This window comes from Choloepus didactylus, chromosome 24 (genome assembly GCF_015220235.1).
Source record: "Choloepus didactylus isolate mChoDid1 chromosome 24, mChoDid1.pri, whole genome shotgun sequence".
Taxonomy (NCBI): domain Eukaryota; kingdom Metazoa; phylum Chordata; class Mammalia; order Pilosa; family Megalonychidae; genus Choloepus; species Choloepus didactylus.
In genome coordinates, this window is record NC_051330.1 from 20,988,498 (window position 1) to 21,013,548 (window position 25,051).

Genomic DNA, 25,051 nt, shown 5'->3' on the forward strand with positions numbered 1-25,051 from the left:
TTGCTTCAAGTGCTATAACTAGACTAAAGTCCCAACAGGCCCCAAAGGGTGAGGTACAAATTGTGACCCATGAGGTAGTACACTATACTCCAAAAGAACTGTATGAGTATTCCAACTTAGAGAGAAACCAGGTGAATATGTGAGGGAAGGGATATTAAGTGTGTGGGATAAAAGAATATAAAGTTGGATCAGGCTGAATTTACTGATATGGGCCCACTAAGCAGAGAATCTCCATTCAATGTTGTAGCTCAAGGGGTTAGACAGGGTGCTAACAGTTTGGGTGGTTGGCTGAAACAAGGATCAAAAGGTGGCTGGCATTATCTGAGGCCAAAATGCCAGAACTGCCTTGGTATAATGTAGAGGAGGGGATTCAAAAGCTTAGACAGATTGGAATGTTAGGGTGGATTTATTATGGAAGACCTGCTCACACACCCCTGGAATGTCTAGAGGGCACACCTTTTACTAGGACTGTGAGGAATAAATTTGTGACACTAGATCCATCATCCCTGAAGAGCTCTGTAGTCACCCTTCTCTGTAGGTCAGATATTACTGTAAGATCTGCAGTCACTGAGCTGAAATCCTTAAACACAATGGGATAATCATATCCCAAGTTGGCAGAAGCCACATGGCTGCAGTTAATCACCAAAGACAAGGTGGGCATGGCTACCATAACGGAAAATGCTCAAAGCAGCAGTCAAAATAATCTGATTTGCAGAGATTATGGCATTTGTTAGATCATGGAGTACCAAGTAGTAAAATGGATGGGCAATTGGCTAAATTCTTGTTTGAACTATATAAGCAGAAGAATTCTAGGCCAAGAGAACAAAAGTCTCCCTTGAATTACAAAAACAGAGAGTCAGGGCCCCTTAATCAATTACCAAACTTGAGACAGTTTACAGATCCAGAGCCACTTGAATGAGGGGAAGTCCTGGTACTTTTGGGGAAGGACCCTGTTACACTGCCAAAAACTTAGACTGTTAACCTTCCTCCCATCCTTCCCCACAGGGACCTACAACATTTTACCAGGGTAACTGTGCATTGGGGAAAAGGAAATGATCAGATATTTCATGGATTATTAAACACTGGTTCAGAAATGACATTAATTCCAGGAGACCCAAAACATCACACTGGTCCACCAGTCAGAGTTGGGGCTTATGGAGGTTAGGTGATCAATGGAGTTTTAGCACAGATCTATCTCACAATGGGTCCATTGAGTCCCCAGACCCATTCTGTGGTTATTTCCAATTATGCCAAGATGCATAATTGGAATATACATACTCAGCAACTGGCAGAATCCTCACATTGGTTCCCTGACTCATGGAGTGAGGGCTATTATGGTGGGAAAGGCCAAGTGGAAAGCTACTAGAACTGCCCTTGCCTAGCAAAATAGTAAACCAGAAGCAACACCAGATTCTTGGAGGGATTGCCAAGATTAATGTCACTCTTAAGGACTTGAAGGATGCAGGGGTGGTGATTCTCACCACATTCCCATTCAACTCTCCTATTTGGCCTGTGCAGAAAACAGATGAGCCTTTGAGGATGACAGTGGATTATTGTAAGCTTAACCAGGTTGTGACTTCAATTGCAGCTGCTGTTCCAGATGTGGTATCATTGCTTGAGCAAATCAACAAATCCCCTGGGACCTTGTATGCAGCTATTGATCTGGCAAATGCTTTTTTCCTCAATAGCTGTTAGTAAGGCCCACCAGAAACAGTATTCATTCAACTGGCAAGGCCAGCAGTTTACATTCACGTGCTACCTCAGGGTTATATCAATCCTCCAGCCCTATGTCATAATGTTGCCCTCAGGGATCTTGATCCTTCCTCCCTCCACAAGACATCACGCTGGTCCATTTTATTGATATCATGTTGATTGAACCTAGTGAGCAAGAAGTAGCAACTACTCTAGATTTCTTGGTAAGAAATTTGCATGGCAGAGGATGGGAGATAAATCCAACAAAAATACAGGGGCCTTCCACACCCAGTGGTGTGGAGCATGTTGTGATATCCCTTCTAAGGTGAAGGATAAGCTGTTGCATCTTGCCCCTCCTATGCCCAAAAAAGAGGCACAACACTTAGTTAGCCTCTTTGGATTTTGGAGAAACATATTCCTCATTTGGGTGTGCTACTCCAGCCCAATTACTGAGTGACCAAAAAAGCTTCTAGATTTGAATGGGGACCAGAACAAGATGAAACTCTGCAACAGGTTCAGGCTGCTGTGCAAGCTGCTCTCCCACTTGGACCATAAGATCCAGCTGATCCAATGATGCTGGAAGTGTCAGTGGCAAATAGAGTTGCTGTTTGGTGCCTTTAGCAGGCTGCTATAGGAGAATCACAGTGCTGGCCCTTATCCTCTGTAGATAACTTCTCTCCATTTGAGAAACAGCTGTTGGCCTGCTACTGGGCCTTAGTAGAGACAGAATGCTTAACTACAGGCCACCAAGTTACCATGAGACCTGAGTTACCTATCAGGAGCTGAGTGCTGTCTGACCTGCCAAGCCATGAAGTTGGGCATGTACAGCAGCATTCCATCATAAAATGGAAATGGTATATATGAGATAGAACTTGAGCAGGTGCTGAAAGCACAAGTTACATGAGGAAGTAGCCCAAATGCCCATGGCCCCCACTACTTCCACCTTACCTTCTCTTTCCCAGCCCACAGCTATGGCATCTTCAGGAGTTCCTTACAATCAGTTGACTAAGAGAAAACTCAGGCCTGGTTTACAGATGGCTCTGCATGATATGCAGGCACTAGCTGAAAGTGGAAAGCTGCAGCACTGCAGCCCTTTTCTGGGATGCCCCTGAAGGACAGTGTGAAGGGAAATCCTCCCAGTGGGCAGAAGTTCAAGCAGTGCACCTTGTTGTTCACTTTGCTTGGAAGGAGAACTGGCCAGAGGTACATTTGTATACTGATTCATGGGCTGTTGCTAATGGTTTGGCTGGATCATCAGGGACTTGGAAGGAACATGATTGGAAGATAGTGATAAAGAAGTCTGGGGAAGGGGTATGAGGAGAGACCTTTCTGAGTGGGCAAAAAACATGAAGATATTTGTGCCCCATGGGAATGCTCATGAGAGGGTGAGTTCAGCAGATTTTAATAGCCAAGTGGGTAAAATGACCCATTTGGTGAATTCCAATCAGCCTCTTTCCCCAGCCACTCCTGCCATTGTCCAATGGGCTCATGAACAAAGTCATGGTGTTAGGAATGGAGGTTATGCATGGGCTTAGCAACACAGACTTCTTTTCACCAAGGGTGACCTGGCCACAGCCACTGCTAATTGCCCAATTGGCCAGCAGCAGAGACCCATTGTTCTAGTTTGCTAATGCTGCCAGAATGCAAAACACCAGAAAAGGATTGACTTTTATAAAAGGGGGTTTAATTGGTTACACAGTTACAGTCCCAAGGCCATAAAGTGTCCAAGGTAATGCATCAACAATAGGGTACCTTCACTGGAGGATGGCCAATGGTGTCTGGAAATCCTCTGTTAGCTGGGAAGGCATGTGGCTGCCATCTGCTCCAAAGTTCTGGTTTCAAAATAGCTTTCTCCCAGAATGTTCCTCTCTAAGCTGCAGTTCCTCAAAAATGTCACTCTCAGTTGCTCTTGGGGTGTTTGTCCTCTCTTAGCTTCTCTGGAGCAAGAGTCAGCTTTCAACAGCCATCTTCAAACTGTCTCTTATCTTCAGCTACTCTCTCAGCTTCTGTGCATTCTTCAAAGTGTCCCTCTTGGCTATAGCAAGCTCACCCATTCTGTCTGAGCTTATATGGTGCTCCAGTAAAGTAATCAATGCCAATGCTGAATGGGCAGGGCCACACCTCCGTGGAAATTATCCAATGAAATATCTTGCCCATAGTTGAGTGATCACATGTCCACAGAAACATTCAAGCAAAAGTCTCCAACCCAATCAACACCAATCTGTTTCCTGCCCACACAAGTCTACATCAAAGATAATGGCATTTGGGGGAACATAATACATTCAAACTGGCACATTCCACCCCCGGACCCAAAAATGACATGATCTTTCCTTATACAAAATACATTCATCCCATCACAATATCACAGAGACTTAAATCATTTGAGTAACAATAGTTAAGTACAAGATCCCATCAAAATCAATTACAGGCATGGTTGTCCTAAGGCATAATTCCCCTCCAGCTGTGGACCTGTGAAACTTAGAACAAGTTATTTCCTTCCTATATACAAAGGAGGGACAGTCATAGGATAAACATTCCCATTGCCATAAGGGGAAACAGTAAGGAAAGCAGGGTTTAAGGGACCAAAATAGTTCTGGAAACCCACAGAGCAAACTCCATTAGGTTTCAAAGTCTGAGAGTCATCTACAGAATGACATTGCATACTTGGGGCTTGAGAGAGTGGGAGTCTAACCCTTCCCAATGGCCTCTGTGGCAGCCCTTTCCTCTCCAATCACTGGGATGAGTGCTCCAACATATCCACACATTGAGGAGACCACCTTCTCAGCCCCACCCTTCTCAAACTTTGGGGCATCAACCCAGATTCTCTTCATGGCACCACTCACTATCACTCCTAGTGATCCACTAGGTAGATTTTTGCTTCCTCTTCCTGCAAGTTTAAGTTCTTCTGGTCCACAAGTCTTTGTTCCACTAGGAAGTACAACACTAATCCCATTGAACTGGATGTTAAGATTTCCACCTGGCCACTTTGGCCTTCTTATGCCCCTGAATCAAGAGGCAACGAAGGGCAGCCCAAGTTCTAGACCAAAGGATAGGTTGTTTGACCATGAAAAATCCAACAAAATGAGAAACATGGAAAAGGACAAAGAAAGAAACCCAGAGAAACACTCTAGCTCTGAAACATCACTGGGAGCAAAACACAGAATCACAGAGAAAAGGCTAGAGAAGGGTGAAGAAGAGATTTTAACTGGGGTAATGAGCAAGTTTGCAAAGCAGAACAATGAAGAAACTATGATGTCTGCTAGAGACAGGTACTTGGCCAGGTGAATGGCATGGGTTAATGCAAAGACCTATATTTAGAAAGAAGATGATTGATGACTGCATCAATGGATCTATGGAACCACAGAAAATTATTACTCCTGGAACACGCTGTACAAAGAAAAAAGTGTGTTAACAATGGTTTGGGAGGATATTTTTAAAATATATTTCCAAAATTGATTTTTGGTTTAGGTTTAAATCAAAAGACAGTTCTTTTACCTTGAATGTTTGAATTTATATAATCTTATTTGCTTAATACCATAGTCATGGTTATATTCAAGTAACCATAAGAGTGTACTAAATGCCTGTAGGTACTTAATGAGGACAATTGTCTCTAGCACAACCAGTAAAAAATGATTTAAACAACTATCCTAATAATGTTGATTTTGATGCAGGAGCCATTTTGTTTTACAAATACTGAATTTCAGGTCATAATATGTGGAGTTGAACAATAAAGTAGAGAGAGGATAAGAAAAAGAGGCAAGGAAGGGGATTACTGTACTGGCTGGGGTGATTGATCCTGACAATCAAGGGGAAATAGCACTGCAACTACACAATGGAGTTAAAGAAGAGCTTTCCTGGAACACAGGAGATCCCCTAGGGCATCTGCTAGTACTACCATACCCTTCAATGGAAAACTTCAAAAATCAAATCCAGGCAGGACTATCAGTGGCCAAGAAACCTCAGGAATGAAGGTTTAGGTCACCCCAACAGGAAAGAAACCATGTCCAGCTCAAGTGCTTGCTGAGGGTAAAGGGAACATGGAATGGGTAGTAGAAGAAGGTAGTGATAAATATGAACTACGGCCACGTGACCAGTTACAGAAATGAGGGCTATGATGGCATGAATATTTCCTCCTTGTTTTGTTATGAGTATGTTTGTATTTGTCTATAAAGCAAATGTCTTTGCTTTCTTCTCTGTCTTATCCCCTTATCATATGACAAAAGCTGTATGAAACATTTTGCAATATTTAAGTTAAAGGAAATCAATTTTAAGAGTTATTGTCACCCAAGGACTTGCCCCATCTTCTGGAGAGATTTAGTGCATTCCTGGTTGTATTGTGGACAGCGGAGTATTGTTATGTGAAATATATTTCTGTGATTGTTCTCTACTTAGAGATAAAGTATGGTTTTAGGTGATGTGTATAACAGTCAAGTTGACAAGGGTTGGACACTGATGGTTAGGTTCATGTGTCACCTTGGCCAGGTGATGGTATCCAGGTGTCTGGTCAAGCAAGCACTGGCCTAACTGCTGCTGTGAGGATGTTTGTGCCTGCTTGATAAAACAGAAGGCTGGTTTGTTAAATAATCAGTCAGTTGACTGCAACTGTGACTGATGATGTCAATGAAGGGCATGTCTTCCACAATGAGAGAATGCAGTCAGCTGGATTTAATCCAATCACTTGAAGACTTTTAAGTGAGACAGACAGAGGAACTTCTTCTTCAGCTGACCAGTGAAGCATTTCCTGAGGAGTTCATTGAAGTTGCCAGTTTATTTCCTGAGGAGCTCATTGAACACGTTCATTGAAGTTGCCAGTTCACTGCCTGAGGATTTCATTGAACATCTTCATTGGAGTTGCCAGTTTGTGGACTGCCCTGTGGAATTTGGACTTGTGCATACTCATAGTTGCATGAGACACTTATAAATCTTATATTTATAGATATCTCTTATTGATTCTGTTTCCTTAGAGAACCCTAATACAAAAGTCATCCAAATTTGAGAGGTAGATGTAAAAATTTTACTCTTTGCAGATGACATGACTCTATATGTATAAAATCCAGAAAAATTGACAAAAAATCTACTAGAACTAATCAATAAATAGAGCAAAGTGGCAGGCTACAAGGTCAACATGCAAAAATCTATAGTGTTCTTATATGCAGGTAATGTGCAACAAGAGGCAGAAATCAACAAAAAAAAAATTCCATTTACAATAGCAACCAAAAAATCAAGTATTTAGGAATAAACTTAATGAAGGCCACAAAAGAACTATGCAAAGAAAACTACAAGAAATTGCCAAAAGAAATCAAACAGAACCTAAAAAATGGAAAAACATACTGTGTTCATCGATTGGAACACTAAATATAATTAAGATGTCAATTCTATCTAAACTGATTTATAGATTCAAAGCAATATCAATTAAAAATTCCAACAACTTACTTTGCAGAAATTGAAAAACCAATAACCAAATTTATTTGGAAGGGGAAGTTGCCTTGAATAGCCAAAAATATCTTGAGAAAGAGGAATGAAGTGGGAGGTCTCACACCACCTGACTTTGAAGCATATTATAAAGCTACAGCACAAAAAACAGCACAGAACTGGAATAAGGATTGATATACCAACCAATGGAATCAAATTGAGTGTTCAGAAATAGACTCTCACATCTACAGACAATTGATCTTTGATAAGGCAGTGAAGCCAAAGCAACTGGGACAGAGCAGCCTCTTCAATAATTGGTGTCTGGAGAACTGGATATCCATTTCCAAAAGAAGGAAAGAGGACCCCTATCTCACACCTTATACAAAAAAATTAACTTGAAATGGATCAAAGACCTAAACATTGGCACTAAGAGCATAAGACTCCTAGAATAAAATGTAGGGCAGTTTCATAAAGACCTTGTGATAGGAGGTGGTTTCCTAGACCTTACATCCAAAGCATGAGCAACCAAAGAACAAATAGACAAATGGGATCTTCTCAAAATTAAACACTTTTGTACATCAAAGAACTGTGTCAGAAAGGTAAAAAGGCAGCCTACACAATGGGCAACAATATTTGGAAACCACATATCAGGGAAGGTTTTAATACCCCAAATATATAAAGTGATCCTACAACTCACCAACAGAAAGACAAACAAATGAATTAAAAATTGGGCAAAAGACATGTGCAGACAATTTTCTAAAGAGGAAATACAAATGGCTCAAAAACATGAAAAAATGCTCAAATTCACTGATGATTAGGGAAATGCAAATAAAAACCACAATGAGATATCATCTCACACCTTCTAGAATGGCCCTTACCCAAAAAACAGAAGATTACAAGTTTTGGAGAGGATGTGAAGAAAGAGACACACTTATTCACTGTTGATGGGAATTAGAATGGTACAACCTATCAGCAAGACAGTGTCGCAGTTCCTCAGGAAGCTAAGTATAGATTTGCCATATGACCCAGCTATTCCATTACTAGGTATATACTCAGAGGAACTGAAAGTTAAGACACTAATGGACATTTGTATACTGATGTTTAGCACAGCATTATTCACAACAGCCAGGAGACAGAAACAGTCCAAATGTCCATAAAGGGATGAGTGGATAAACAAACTGTGGTACATACATATGATGGAATATTACACAGCTGTAAGACAGAACAAAGACACAGAACATATAATAATGTGGATGAACCTTGAGGACATTATGTTGAGGGAAGTTAGCCAGAAACAAAAAGACAAATACTATACCATCTCACTAACATGAACTAACATTAATGAGCAAACTTTGAAAGTTAAAAGCTGATAACACAGGCTACCAGGAGATAGAAAGAGGGTAGAGACTGGGCATTTGATGCTGAAGAACTACAGAATGTTCAGCAGGATAGATTGTATAGATCCAAAAATATATAGCATAATACTGTGTGATGGTACACAATATTGTAAGTACACTGAATAAAGATGTCCATGAGTAAAGCTGAAAGAGTTGGACTAGGGGCATGAATGACACCTGAGTTAAAGATAGAAGATAAAGACTGAGACTGTTTAACTTAGCAAAAACTGGAGCGGTCAATGGTTGTGACTAAATGTACAAATATAAAACTGTTCTTCATCTTCTTGACCAAAAAGGGGATGTGAAAGGAAATGAAATAAGCTTCAGTGGCAGAGATTCCAAAAGGAGCCAAGAGATCACTCTGGTGGGCACTCTTATGCACAATATAGACAACCCTTTTTAGGCTGTAATGAATTGGAATAGCTAGCAGTGAATACCTGAAACTATCAGACTACAATCCAGAACCCTTGAATCTTGAAGATGATTGTATAAAAATGTAGCTTATGAGGGATGACAATGTGATTGGGAAAGCCACATGGACCACAATTCCCTTTGTCCAGTGTATGGATGGATGAGTAGAAAAATGGGGGCAAAAAAAAAAAAAAAAAAGGTACCCAGTGTTCTTTTTTACTTTAATTGTTCTTTTTCACTTTAATTTTTATTCTTATTATTTTTGTGTGCATGGTAATGAAAATGTTCAAAAATTGACTTTGGTGATGAACACACAACTATATAATGGTACTGTGAACAACTGAATGTGTGCTTTCTAAGACTGCATGGTATGTGAATATTCTCAATAAAATTGAATTTAAAAAATACTGTTCTTGCATGTGGGAGAACAAATGAATGTCAACCATGCAGAGTGTTGGAAAGAGGATAGTACTGGGGAAAAATATAATCAAAGCAAACTGGAGTCTATGGTCAACAGTAACATTGTAATGTGCTCCCATTAAATGTAACAAAGGTAGTATACCAAAGCTAAATGTGTATGAGAAGGGGATGTAAGGGAGCGATATGGCATTGTTGGTAGTGATTTTGTTGTCTGACCCTACTATTCTATTGTATTGTATGATATTTAATTTTCTTTTTATTATTTGTTAAAAAAACCTTTTTTTCATAGTAATCAATATGTTCAAGTGCTGACTGTGGTGATAATGCACAATTGTATGATGATACCATGAACAACTGATGGTACACTGTGGATAATCACATGGTTTGTGAGTATAACTCTATAAAATTGTTTGGAAAACTATAAACAGGGATAAAAGTTCTGGAGAAAATATGGAGTGAAAGATGTAAGTATTAACTGTTGGTTAGGAGGTAGAATGGTATAGGTATTCTGGAGGACGTGGGGTGGTTCCACATGAAGCTTAGTATGTGGGTACCATAAAGTTCTGCAACCTCATTAGGGGGCATTTACTTAGAGGATCTGAGAGCAGGGACATGAATGGGCATTTGCACACTGTTGTTTATGGAGAGGCTATGCATGATTTGCAATAGGTGCAGGTGGCCTAAGAATACAAATGACTGAGGAACAGAATGGGGAACTGTTGTGTGTGAAAACAATGGAACGTTGAGCAACTGTGAGAAGGAGTGAAGCTGTGGGACATGCAATAAGGTGAATGGAACCTGTAGATAGCACTTTGAGTGAACTACACTCAAAACAAAGGCAAACACTATAATGCCTCCCCAATATGAATTCAGAATTGTAAACTCAGAATTGAACCTTAGAGTACAGTTCATCAGGGGAATGCTTGTTGTAACAGTACTTAAGGCTGTAAGCTCTTACAGCAGTAAAATCTATTCCTGAATTGTAATGGCTGTCTCCCTATTCTGAGATGCTGATCCCTTTGTGTAAAACCTGATTGATCCCTGGAACTTTGGGTATCTGTGTGACACCAGAAACTAAGAGCTAGAACTCGGCAGATATGAATGTCAGTAGTAGAACATATAGCAACTGTTAAAAAAAGCTGAAAATGTCTAGACTCTAACTAGAGATATGAATGAAGCAGATGTGGTTAGGACTAGGGTAAATTGGGCCAAATGGTAAAGGACAATACTGACTGCATTTTAAAACCTCAATTTCCATGTGAGACCAAGGGAAGAGATGTTTAGTTGATGCAAGATCTATATTTCCTAAAGAATTTAAGTCTTACAGTTTGTTCAAATACCATAATTGCATGGAACTTTTAATAGGAAGTGAGACCTGGTAGGTTTGCATGGGTTAGCATGAAATAGCAACATATCCCAAAGTAATCTGGGCAAAGAATAATAATATATATGCAGGGCTTCCCTGAGGAGCTGGGGAAAAATGCAGACATGTTGGGCTTCCTCACCTGGATTGTTGCTGATGTTCTCACAAACATTAAGGACTCACTGTTTGATGTGCTGAGCCCTCTATCATGGGACCTACCCTTATGAGGCTTGTTGATGCAAAGGAGAGGCTAAATCTGCTTATAATTGTGCCTAAGACTCTCCTTGAGTACCTCTTTGTTGCTCAGATGTGGCCCTCTCTCTCTAGCTAAGCTAACTCAAAGGGTGAATTCACTGCCCTCCCCCCTACATGGGATCTGCCTCCCAGGGGTGTAATTCTCCCTGGCAATGTGGGATATGACTCCCAAAGATGAATCTGGACCTGACACTGTGGAATTGAGAACATCTTCTTGACCAAAAGGGGGTTGCAAAATGAAACAAAACAAAGTTTCAGTGGCTGAGAGATTTCAAATAGAGTCAAGAGGTCACCCTGGTGGGCACTCTTATGCACTATATAGATAACCCTTTTTAGGTTTTAATTCATTGGAATAACTACAAATAAATATCTGAAACTATCAAATGACAGCTCAGTAGCCTTGACTCTTGAAGATGATTGTACAGCAATGCAGCTTACAAGGGGTGACAGTGTGACTGTGAAAACCTTGTGGATCACAGTCTTTTTATCCAGTATATGGACAAATGAGTAGAAAAATGGGGACAAAAAACTAAATGAAAAACAGGGTGGGGGGGGATGATTTGGGTGTTCTTTTTTAATTGTATTTTTTATTTCTATTTTCCCTTTTTCTGGTACAAGGAAAATGTTCAAAAAATAGACTGAAGTGATGAATGCAAAACTATATGATGGTACTGTGAACAACTGATTGTACACTGTGGATGATTTTGTGGTATGTGAATATATCTCAATAAAATTGAATTAAAAATAAAAAACAAATAAAAAACTAACCAAGCCCCTTGCTGGCTCTGTTGCCCAAGGACTCAGGAGCCATCTCTCTGAAATGTAAACATCAAGGAAAATAGCACCCTAATCTACACGAAGTTTAACTTAGGCAACAGGTTCCAAATTCTAACTCTCTACCTGTCATAAAAATATGATGTTTGATTACTCCTTTGGACAGAGGTAATTACCAAATACAAGGCCACCCAAATAACCAGGTGAAGTTAAGATGAACTATGTATGACAGGTGCTCCTGCCATACCTTTATCCTTGAAGACTAGTTGCCATTTATCTTGAAAACATTTGCAATGGGTTGCATCTGCTTGGTTATATAGAAGGATGAGATGTCTTCATTTGCAGTCTCTCTATCGGTTGCCCATGATGCATGTCACAACCTGGTGTGATGCTTATTCAATAATAAAGTTGATTTTCTTTTCTTCTACATTTGTGGAGAGGTTTTCTTGTTGGGAGGGGGGAAATTTTGTTCTCAATTATATATCCCCAACAAAATGCAGGAGATAGTTTGGGGAGGAAAGAAAGGCCTAGAAAGAAAGAAGGGCCTCAGTTTGCCCATCTGCAAAGTGGGGATAGTAGTTGATATGGTAAAAGGACTAGGAAAGTACCTGGCACAGGGAGGATGCTGTTGGAAGCATTTGGTCAAATCTGTCCAAGGGAGAGGCCTGGTAGGTAGAGGTTATAGGGGCTGGAGCTGGGCAGAGAAAGGGCATGGCTTTGATTGGCATGACAGGGACACTGAGCCCTGGAGTAGGATGGGACAGCTGTGGGGGGCAGGAGTGGGGAGACAGAGCCAGAGGAACAGAGAAAAGCCTGCAGAGGCAACTGAGGGGATGAGAGCAAAACCAGAAGTTTCAGAGGTCCCAATCCCTTGATGTTCCATAGCACCCCCTCCCCAGTAGCCTGCCCCCCTGTGCTGCTCCTGTCTCAATGTCAGCATTACCCAGGCCTGCTCTCCAGGCCAGATACCTGGAAATATCCCCCTCACCCCACTCTCATCCCTCTCAGCCTCCAATTCCATCTTTTGTCATCACCAGCTCTGTAATCATTTAATCTGTAATAATAAATCTCTAGTGTTCAGAATCCCAAAGACACTGCTTAGTTCCATCTCCTCCCCTCTCTCCTGGTCTGGGCTCCCTGCCTGTGCTCTTCCCCAAGGCTGCATGCACCCCAGAGCCAGCCCACTAGGGTCCAAAGCCTAATGAGCCACATGACTTGGTGCGACCCTGGCTAGCCAGTTTCTCCACCTTCACCAGGGAAATAACAAAAATATCCTTATGATAGGAGGTTATGAGGTTCAGCACTCCAGCAACAGCACACTCATGATATATGCCTCCTGAAAGCCACTGTCCACTCTGCAGATCTGACCAGGTCACTTCCTCACTCCCCAACTCTTGAAGGGGAGTGCCTGACCTTCCTCACCTGGCATCAGGAGCATTTGTGAGGGGGCCTGCCAGGGACCCCTGGCTAGCTTCTCCCTGCATGCCATCACCATACTATAGCTCGGTACACTTCTTGTTACATCCTTCCACTCCTTCCTTAATCCTTGGCTGGGAATCTCTACTTCTTGGGACAGTATTTATTTGCCCCTCCACATGGCCATGCCCACCCCTGCCACACAGAACTGGAATCACCTGGTTATCTCTATTATCATCAGAGGAAAGGGCTGTAAAAAGGAAGGGCTTCCTAACCTGGAGTCCATGGACCCCCAGGGGATGTTGTGACCTGAGAACATCAGGAAACTCAACTTGGATGGGGAAAAATAACCTCTTTATTTTACTAACCTATAGCTGAAATTTAGCCTTTCCCTCCCTGACCAGAGGCAGCAAAGCCCAGAAATGATAAATACAATTGAAAGTACCTCCTGCTTTTTCTGGCATAATGAAAATGTTCTAAAATCAATCAGGGGAATGTATGTACAACTATGTGATGATACTGGAAACCGGTGATTGTATGGTTTGATTCGGATGGTTTCTGTGGTGCTTGAATATATCCCAACAAAGTTTCATTTAAAAAAAAAAGTAGATCCTTGGTTTTCTCAGAACCAACACAAAAATTAAATTCCCTGAACTAGCATAGAATTATGTGACAAACCTCTAGTGAAAGTCCCTGCCAAGGTGCTCCACCCTGAAAAGCCATTTAAGTTTCTAGTTAAGCATATTTGGCCTAATTAAAATTGAAGTTGGGTTACACCCAACCCACCCCTATCACTCACTGGCAGGTACCTGCTCCAAGCAACAGAACCTAGCCAACTTCCTTCTTTCTATTTATAAAACTTATGCAAACTCCTGGGCTTTAAAGCTGCTTTCACTTTTGTAAGTGATTGCAACAATCCTGGTGTCCTGTATAAAATGCTGTAAACTGCAACTCAAATCTAATTTGTCTTTCAGACAAGTAGGATTAGCAAGCAGGTCCTGTGCCTTGGTCCTCAATAGAAACCAAAGTTGTTTTCAAACCACATGAAGTTTGTTGCAGACATCAGGAAATAGGCTTTTACCCACCTTAGTACTTCCAAATTCCAGAAATTAGCTTTGCTGCTCTTTAATGCATTATTTATTGTGTTAAGTAATACACTTACTTCTAATTTAACACAAGTTTACCTTTTTGGTTTAAAAATATTTTATGACTTTACTTAGAAATAATTGGGTTCCTCTGTGTATTTCACTTTAGATATTAAAACACATTCTAAGAACAAGGTTAAAACTCTGGCTCTAGATCCCAAGCTGCCATCTGCAGTCCTCTCTGGTGTGAATTTTAGTCATCTGTAAAATGAGGCAGTTACGGGAACTGAAATGGCTTCCTGCCTGTAAAGCATTTGGAAAAGAGCCTGGCATTAAGGACACTGCTGTGGTCACTACCCTGAGGGTGGACACTTCTCCCAGCCTGCGTTGATAAATGTTCTGACACCTGCGCGGATGGGGGTGGGGGCGTGCGCCCATTGGGTGCGATGAGGGGAAGTCCAGGATGAAGTCAGCCCCCCGCACTTAGTCATCTCTGCGCGTGGAAAGGCAGCGGGGAAAGAACGGAAATTCCGGGCCGGGTCGGAGAAATTCCCATGGCCTCTTCGCACCCTCCATCCCCGCGAGGGACCGCTTAAATGGCTTGTCACCGGGATGCCGGGACCTGCAGAGGATATGGCCAGCCGTGGCCTTGCCCTAGCTGGGGAACCCCCCTCCCAACTCACCATCGCCCCCAAGCCCAGAGGTAGGCCCTCCACTCTCAGGCGTTCTCTCTTGCACCTCGCCCACTCCTGCCCCGCGCTCCGGTGGGGAACGATCTGCTCCGAGTCTCCCATGAACCCCCACCTATCCCCACCCCCAAGGCCTCACCTGCAGGGCGCTGGGGCACGAGCCCTAGCAGCAGCAGCAGCGTCAGGGGCAGCCCTGCACGTGCGCTCCGGGGACTCCGCGGGCCGCCGGTCGCCAGCTTTGCGCGCTGTCCCATGGTGCGGGTCCCTTCGGAGACTTTCCTCAGCTTAGGAGCCCGCGGGCCGCCATCTGACAGCGCGAAGCATCTGTCGCGGTATCCGGGAAGGGCTCAGCACTGTAGGGGTGGCACAGGCCGCGGCCCCGCCCCTCCCGGCTCGGTCCCCGCAGCGCCCCTGCGGGTCACAGGCCTATGGGTGGGCTAGAGAGTAGGGGTTCGGAAAATGGAGAGGGTTGTCTCAGTGGGAGGAGCTGTCGTCTTCCCCAGAGTCCCAGGGGTGGGTCTGCAGCCTCCAGCTCTCCTCTCGAACACGCCTCTGCTGGGCTTTGCAAGTAGAAAACCAAGAATATAAAAAGAAATCAATTGTGTTGAAAGTTGTGAAATATAGGGTATGTGCTTCTTTATTACCACAGGAAATAAGATCCCATGGTGGAGCAATCTGTCACGCCGCCGCCCGCGGGAGCTGGCGGATCCGGGTCTCATGGCTAAGAGTGACGCGATCCACCAAATCAAAACCGAGGCAGGGGAGGAAGCCGGCGGCGCCGAGAAGCAGCAGCAGGGGCAGCGGCAGTGGCGTCCGGAATGGCCGCAGCGTTCTGGAGGCTCCAAGCGGTCTTCCAGCCGTGCCTTGGTCCGGGTCCCCAACCTCCCCGCCCCATCGGTTGTTATCTGGGCGGATTTAAACAGTCAAGTTAAATCAAGCTGAGTAACCGTGGCAGAAGGTGGATTCGATCCCTGTTATGCGATGAGAAGGCTGATCAGTCTGTTGAGGCAGTCCTAGTCCTACTGCACAGACACAGAATGTCTTCAGGAATTACCAGGACCTTCTGGTGATAATGGCATCAGTATTACTATGATCTTGATGGCCTGGATGGTTATTTCAGGGATCTTGTTCTTACTGAGCCCTCCTAATCTAAGAGGATCCAACCTACTTGGAAAGCCAACGAGTCCTCATAATGGACAAGATCCACCAGCCTCTCCTGTGGATTAATTTTGTGAATTAATTAAATAGTGAATTAATTAAATAGTGAATTAAATTTGTGAAAATAGTTAAACACCTTGCACGACCAAATAAACCAAGATGACCAGAGTACTCTTAACCCCATTATAACTGTTTTTCCTTTTGTGTCTACAATATGGGATGGTATTGTTTTCATAAGCTTCTAGAAATTTCACTTGCAAGCTTATTTTTGCTTCCTGTGTTATCACCATTCCTATTTATAGTATATTTGAGTAAATGATATTAAAAAAAAGTTACATGGGGCTTTTTTTGGTTGTCCTAAAAGTAAACGTTCCATTCATTATATTTGTAACTGTGATCATAATTTTTGGGATGATTTCTGGCCTGATTGAAGGAAATATGAAATCTCTGAATTTAAATATTTCAAATGGTTTTGATAGGTTAAAAATTACTTTTTTGCATAAGATATTTATAAAGTTACTTGGACTTTTCTGAGATTGTATGAATGAAAATTAAAACTACAGTCTATTTAAATTTACCTTGATGGTTTATTTGTGAGTACAAGTTTTCTCTTGTTCTTGGGACTACGGCAGCCCTTGAATATGTTATAAATTACAGCTGAAATCTGTATCATTTATTATAAATGGCTTATGTAACTAGAGTAGGAGAAGAAATGAAATGGTTGTTTACTGAGTTTTTTACACCAACTAAAAAGTGTCTAATGTTAAGAAACCTTTAAATAAACATGATTGGTCTATATGGTGGATGTTTACCAGTCCATTATATGACATTTATAAGCCTTACAAGTGTTCATGAAAGGAAGAAAGAAATTAACTCTGCCATTGCCAGGTAAAATTGATACAATAATAATTTAAGCTATAATTTATTGTTAAAACAAGTGCCTCTCAGGAAGCTTCTTTTCTATTCTAACACTTCCCTGTTAAAATGAAATTACCTTAAAGCTGTATTGGGGGCCTATTTGATTATTGACATGCCCATTTACTTATTATTTTTATTTTCAAGAAAATTTTTGAGTCTCTTGTTACCCTTTTGACTTTCACATTTTTTAAAATGAAATATTAGTTTTCTCCAAGGGAAAAGGAGGGAAATGAGAAACAATCAAGGATCTTTTTCTCACCCCTTATCTCATTTCTGTCTTGGTAATGGGATGGATTGGGATGGGAAGAAGAATTAATATGAGTAGTTTTGAAATATAAGAAAAGTGAAAATTGCATTTTTTTGCTCAGTTTGAAAAAAAATTAATGTAATTACCATAAAAAATGCCTGCATGACCTGTGTGGCTATGGAATTTTTTCCTAGCAAGTGATTGCAGGTTACTTATGGGGGCTAGAAGATATTTTGCTATCAATATAAGGATTTTTTCCCCTAGCTCTGTCTAGCTTTTTATTCTATAAGTCTGAAACATTGCTTGTATGAATTGAATAAACTTCTCTATCATTGTACTGTTTAACAGAGTCTTTGATACAGTTGTAACACTCATGGAGGTGTTTTTCCTTCACTATGATTCCATTCTAGGCCACAAACATTAAGGGCATCATTTCAGTATGTAATCCAATATTAACTGCTTGCATTCCTCCTTGTGCATCTTGGCTTTGTACTCAACTTCTTGAAATAATATCACCAACTCTAATTTGCTAATAGCAGGGTGAAACAGGTAAGTCAGATCCTGGTAAATGAACAGAACACCACAGATGAAAGGTTTTCCTCCTGCTGTGACATACTCTAAGCCTTCCTAGCTCCATACTGGTAAAGTGTTTAAAGCAGAAATGGCAGGAACAACTTAAGATGAAGAAAAATCCAATAGCATTTCCTTTTTCTGCCCTTGCCCACTGAACTCTGAAGGCTTGCCCTTATAACCTAACAGTTTGTTCTCTAAGCTGCCTGAGAGCCAATCCCTGGCAGAGATACTGATGTATACACTGGCTTTATGGCTCACATTGGTTTTGGCTTAAGAAATAGCTAAAACTAGGAAACAGAATGTCTAATGTTAGCTAGATACCTGGAAATCTGGATTCTTATTTCTAGTCCTTCATTTCTGTCACATATACTTAATTGATATTACTTCTAGGATTTTAGCCTTTTCTTATATGGACCATCTACTTAATTAGCAATAAAAGGTCTTATCATAGCTGTTTTTTTTTTTTTTTTGCTTGTAAAATTTCTCTGCATTCCTGAAAAGACAGTGTGCTGCACATAAAATATTCTTGTTAGCATAACTAGAAGTTTATATTATTCTATTTAATTCTTAAAGTTTCTACATGTGGATTTTTTTATTGAGAACACCATTGAATCATTACTTGGCTTTGGAAGCATTCACCTCAACTGTGGCTAAAATATTTTAAAAATAACCTGGAAAAAAAAAGATAAAGCTCCTCATTTTAAAATTGCCTTTGGCTCTTAAACGTTCCACAAATGCCATTAAGAGTTTATTTTGCTTTTGAGTCATTCAGTGTTCTTTTATGCAAAGTAATTTCTTTTTCTTTTTCTTTTTCCTTCCAAATGGAAAAAGTTAACATTGGAAATGTTTTTATTAAAAGATTTTATAATGTAGCTATCCAACCACAATCCTATGGTCAGTAAGTCATATTTTTGAGTACACCTATTCCATGTTACTTTTTGTGTCTTTGTAGTATTTGACTAGCTCAGCTTAAGATACAATACAGCAACTTGAAGAAGGAAAATTGAAGAGTTTACAGTTAATGGATTAAATTTTTGTTGTTGCAATAGTATTTTTAATCTTAACATTATAATATTTCTAAATGAAAAAATCATAAAGTATTTGTTACCATGTCTGATGATTACTTTATTAAAAGCAAAAGTGGTCATGTGATGTACTAAATGTTAATTGCTGTTCTTAAATGTTTAATCATGCCAAACAAATCATGTCTGTGCCATCCAGGGTTTATTGTTCATCTTTTACTGAGAACTTGGATTGGGATAAAGAGCTTGTACTATGCACTTTTTATTAATGAAATAAATAGAAAACATTAGTTAAAAAAAGCCCCATGGTGTTGCTCATGCATCTGCAACAACTGTCATGTGACCCAAAAACACGGTTGGGGATGGTTTGGTTTGCTAAAACTGCTGGAATGCAATATACCAGAAATTGGTTGGCTTTTACAATGGGGATTTACTAACAATTTACTGTTCTTAAAATGTTAAATTGTCCAAGTGAAGGCATCAACAAGGTGACACCTTCTTGAAGACAGTCTGCTGGCATCCAGGAACTCCTCATCACACAGGAAGGCACATGGCTGGCATCTGCTGGTCCTTCTTTCTTTTAGCTTCTGGTTTCAGTGGCATCCTCTGTTTTCAGTGTGTCCTCTCACAGCTCCTTGGGTGGTCTTTTCTCTAAACTTCTCTGGGTTTCATCTCTTTGCTTCTCTATGGCTTTTATCCTCTTATAAAGGACTCCAGTAAGGGTATTACAAGCCACTCTGAGTGTAGTGGGTCATATCTCAGTTGAATAACCTAATCAAAAGGTCCCATCTACAATATGTCTACATCCACAGTAATGGATTAACTGAAGAACATACTTTTCTGGGGTCCATAAAGCTTCCAACCACCCCAGGGACTAAAGCACAGGTCCTACTAATTCCCACTGTACTTTGCTGCCTCATCATGGGGAAAAAGTCTACATTTCAGCTAGACTTTATGGAAAGAAAAGGTAGTTTTCCCACTCAAGTTCACCAGCCCCTTGAATTCTGACCAGAGACCCCCATATTCAAGGCAATGGTTTCCAGCAGGGCCACTAACATTTCTGATATTTGAAAAGTCATGGAAGAGAATGGCTTATGTGGTCTCAATGATTCAGGGGTGGTGATGGAGGGGTTGGAGAGTTTGTCACATCTTAGCAGGAAGGTCTAGGTATGCTGGAAGTCCAGTCCTGCCATGGCTGGTCCTGCTGGGCAGAGAATTGTCCCCAGGCCACCTCAGCTTCCAGGTGTCCAGATATACCCTCACAATGGGAAAAACCTGATTGTAATGACCTAAGTCTAGAGCATAACCTTCTAAAACATATACACAAAGATTTTTTGCCGAGCTTTAGTATTGTCAAAGGAAGATTTGGAGAAGAAAGATGAAGAGGTACAAAGAAGGCAGGCATCATAAGTCTGATTAACCAAATAAAAAAAATAATTAGTTAAAGGGGAAAAAAACTGCAAAATTAACACATTTACATTACAATGTGATTCTCACATTCAGAAAACTTGTGATGTATCTGCAGATATTAGCACTGCAAAAATCAGGGTGAGAGTTATTTTTCTAGGCAGCCCAGGTTTATTTCAGAGGCTTAACCAGATAGGGCCACCCTGTTACTTTGAGTTTGTTTCCAGGTATAAGGTTACAATGACCAACTTGTCCCAGTTTGCCTTGGACAGCCCAAGAAGCTCCTTATTCCCCAGCAAACCATGAGAGTTGTTCACCCTAGTGCAACGTGTTCCCCCTGATTGTAATGGAGGCAGTCAAATGTCAAATTTGCTTCCACAAGATACAGAGAATTTTTCAAGAAAGCAGCTACGCTGCAGATGCAGTTTGTCTTGTGGAGGTTGCCCTTGGTTTTGTGGAGTACTTTACTGAGAGTGGCTTACAATTTTGCAGAAACATGTTCCCTCACAGCTGCTCCTGATTTCCCACACAACATGCTCTGTCTGAATTTTTAGGTGTTGTAGTTACAGAAATTTTGTATATCTGTGCAAGTGCCTATTTATTTATACTTTGTGGGTTCTATAGAGGTACACTGAATATTAATATAAAAACACATATTATTTTATTATATTTTCATAAATGTTGCAATTAGGGCATTATATTGATTTTAATTTTTTTATTCTGTGAGTATGTGGAATAAATTTTCTTTAGATTTCTCTTCAGAACACAGAAGGATATTACAAAATCTTTGGTATAAGAAAGGAGAGCTATTCTGATGGCCCTAGGCAGACAAACAGATGTCAGACAGACAGATGTCAGACCAACACCTGGTGAAACCAAGACCCTAAGCAGGAATAGGGGTCAGACAGGGGAAAGCCCCCTGAAGTGGTAATTGTTGACCTGGGTTTCGATGAAGAGGTTGAGGGGTGAAAAGCAGTTCTGGGCAGCAGTACACTGCAGGTAGGCAGAGAGGTGGGTGGGGAGCACAGGAAGCTGAAGGGTGAGGGTAAGGGCACACATCTGGGCATGTGGTCAGGCCTGACAGGTGTGTGTGCTCTGCATCAGAGGCCCCATCAGGCATGTGGGACAGGCAGAGTCATGGTGAGGTCTCTGCCAGCAGGAAGCCCAGAGTCTGGGGCTGGCTGGACTGGTATATTTGTATTAATTACCCTAACATTAGCAATGAACCCCAACATTTAGATAATCTGAGGATGATGGAGGCCCTGTTCTAAACCCCTTCCCTCTATATCTATAGAGGAAGGGATAGAAACTGAGGCATATTCACCCAGTTTGGGGTACTCTCTTACAGAAGCCCTAGGCAGCTAATAGCAGCATCTTTCTTATGAACCATGTAGAGCCAGGTGTTTTTTTCTCTTTCACTTTGTTGGTTATCATACAAATCTGTCCCAGATTAGCACTTTTAGTCACCACACATAGGTTACTAGACTTGATGAAATGGCTAATTGATTTGGCCAAGCTCCAGATTAATCTGGAAGAGGTCAGTTTGGCTGGTGCTGACAGAGATCTTTTTTATTTCATACAACTTATACTTGGCTTCCTTGGGCAGAATTTGATGAACAGCAAAGTGACTCTTGGGTCATAGATGATAGAAATTCTCACTGGTCTTTTCAATGCTGATGACAGATAAAACTGGCAGCATGGTTTATATCACTGTGGAACCTGCTGTCACTCTTAATAAACCATGCATGCAGACCTTCTTAAAAAAGAAAAGAAACTGAGACATATTGAGATTAAGTAATGGGCCAAAAGTCAGGCAGCTGGTAGACCCTGAGCAGGGATTTGAACTAAGGCATTCTGGCTCAATCCAAATATGCTCTTACCCACTCCCTAGTGAGCCACTATGGTACTAAAGAACACTATGAATGCTGTGAGAGCAGTTCAGAAGGGACACAGGGAGAGAGTGGTCAGTGTCTAATGAGGGTTTACAAAGAATGCCCTGGCTCCTGTTTTCAGGGCAGAGTAGGGGACAGGAGACTGGCTTTGTGACAGAGGAAAAGAGAGGTATTCAAGGCCTGCCTTGATCAGCACATACAAGGGAAGGGATTTCTGATAGGTTTGAGCTGCTAACCTGGCATGCTTTTCAAATTCACTGCTTCCAGTGGACAGATGGTACCTCTGGAGCTGCCCCTGAGCCCCTCATTCTTGCTTGGCTGTACAGTCTTGGCCCAGGGACAGAGTGACCCCCTCCTGTGGGGCCCCTGTTCTGGGGAAAGTAAAGATGTACCACAGAAAAGACCATGTTCTTTATTTTTAATTCAATTTTATCGAGATATATTCACATACCATACAATCATCCATGGTGTACAATCAACTGTTCACAGTACCATCATATAATTGTGCATTCATCACCCCAATCAATCCTTGAACCTCTTCCTTACTCAAAAAAGAATAAAAAGAACAAATAATAAAAGTTATAAAAGGACACCCAAAGCATTCCATCCCCACCCATCCCACCTATATTTCACTTAGTTTTTGTCCCCGTTTTTCCACTCATATGTCCATACACTGGATAAAGGGAATATGAGCCACAAGGCCTTCACAATCACACAGTCACACCATGTAAGCTACATTGTTATACAATCATCATCAAGAATCAAGGCCACTGGGTTGCAGTTTGATAGTTTCAGGTATTTCCCTCTAGACATTCCAACATACTAAAAACTAAAATGGGATATCTATATAGCAAATAAGAATGCCCTCTAGAATGACCTCTCAACTCCATTTGAAATCTCTCAGCCCTTGAAAATTTATTTTGTTTCATTTCACTTCCCCCTTTGGTCAAGAAGATGTTCACAATCCCACAATGCTGGGCCCAGGCTCATCCCCAGGAATCATGTCCCACATTGCAAGGGAGATTTACACCCCTGAGATTTGTGTCCCAAGCAGGGGAGGGCAGTGAGTTCAACTGCCAAGTGGGCTTAGAGAAAGATAGAAGACCATGTTCTTTTAATCCATTCCTTTGGGTACAGGCCTATTAGAGTAGGAAATTTACATTAGGCTGTTCCAATTGAGGTGGGACACACCCCATTCAAAGTGGGACTTTTTTTTAAAATTATTTTTTATTGAGATTGTTCACATATCATGCAATTATCCAAAGAACCATAGTGTACAAACAATTGCCCCAGGAACCATCATACAGCTTTGCATCCATAACCACAATTAATGTTTTCTCAATTTTTGGAGCATTTTCATTACTCCAGAAAAGAAATAAAGACAAAAAAGGAAACTCAAATCCTCCGATACCCCTAACCACCCCCCCTCCATTGTTGACTCATAGTATTGGTATAGTACATTTGTTGCTGTTGATGAAAGAATGTTAAAATACTACTAACTGTAGTATATAGTTTGCAATAGGTATATTTTTCCCTATATGACACCCTCTATTATTAACTTCTAGTTATAGTGTCATACATTTGTCATGCTTCGTGAAAGAGATTTCTAATACTTGCAGAGTTAATCATGGACATTGCCCACCACAAGGTTCACTGTTTGATATATTCCCATCTTTTAACCTCCAGCTTTCCTTCTGGTGATATATGTGACTCTGAGCTTCACCTTTCTACCACATTCATGCACCATTCAGCATTGTTAGTTATTCTCACTATGTGCTACCATCATCTCTGCTGATTTCCAAACATTTAAGTTCCACCTAGTTGAACATTCTTCTCATAATAAGCAACCACTCCCCATTCTTTAGCCTCTTTCTATATCCTGGTAACTTATATTTCATGTCTGTGAGTTTACATATTATAATAGTTCATATCAGCGAGACACTGCAAATATTTGTCCTTATGTGTCTGATTTATTTCACTCAGTACAGTGCCCTCAAAATTTCATCAACTCAGTTTTTTAAGGTGGTTTTGTTCACACACCATACATTCCATCCTAAGTAAAAAATCAATTGTTCCCTGTACAGTGACATATTTATGTATTCACCACCATCACCACCATCTATATAAGGACATTTCCATTTCTTCCACAAAGCAGGAGGAAGAGTCAAAGAAGGCAGATAGACTAGAGAAAAAGAAAAAAGAAAGAGAAAATAAAAACATGACAGCTAGGAAGCAACAAAAAGAAAGATAGCATTAAACTAAAGTAGAATAAAGAGTCAGACAACATTACCAGTGCCAAGAGTCCCATACTCCTCCCTCATGTCCCCCTCTTATATACATTTAGCTTTTGTGTATTGCCTTTGTTACATTAAAGTAAGCATAATACAATATTTCTGTTAACTATACTCTCTAGTTTGCATTGATTGTATTTTTCCCCCAATACCTCCCTATTTTTAACACCTTGCAGGGTTGGCATTCATCTGTTCACCCTCATGAAAAAACATATTTACATTTTATCACAATTGTTGAGCACTATAGGTGTCACTGAGTTATAAAGTTTCAGTCTTTATCTTTCCTCTTTCCTTCTGGTGTCCCACATGCTCCTAACCTTCCTCTTTCAACAATACTCACAGTCATCTTTGTTCAGTGTACTTACATTACTGGGCTACAATCACCCAAAATTGCCTTTCACGACTCTCACTCCTGTCTTTTCCTATCTTTCTGTAATGCTCCCTTTAGTATTTCCTGTAGAGCAGGTATCTTTTTCACAAACTCTGTCATTGTCTGTTTTTCAGAGAATATTTTAAACTCTCCCTCATATATGAAGGACAATTTTGCTGGATATAGGATTCTTGGAGGGTAGGTTTTCTCTTTCAGTATCTTAAATATATCATACCATTTCCTTCTTGCCTCCATGGTT

General features: G+C 41.0%; 1 protein-coding gene across 3 annotated transcripts in view; it reads right to left on the reverse strand.

Annotated features, from left to right (window-relative positions):
- Positions 1-15,493, reverse strand: part of LOC119519979 (H-2 class I histocompatibility antigen, Q10 alpha chain-like) — a 44,500-nt gene extending 29,007 nt beyond the window's left edge. The window contains exon 1 of one of the 3 annotated variants that reach the window (XM_037817704.1): positions 15,054-15,493. In XM_037817704.1, the coding sequence (XP_037673632.1) occupies positions 15,054-15,168 (115 nt within the window). In that variant the 5' untranslated portion in view covers positions 15,169-15,493. The remainder of the gene's footprint in view (positions 1-15,053) is intronic. The other 2 variants (XM_037817702.1, XM_037817703.1) reach the window with 2 other exon arrangements.
- Positions 15,494-25,051: the final 9,558 nt, after the last annotated feature.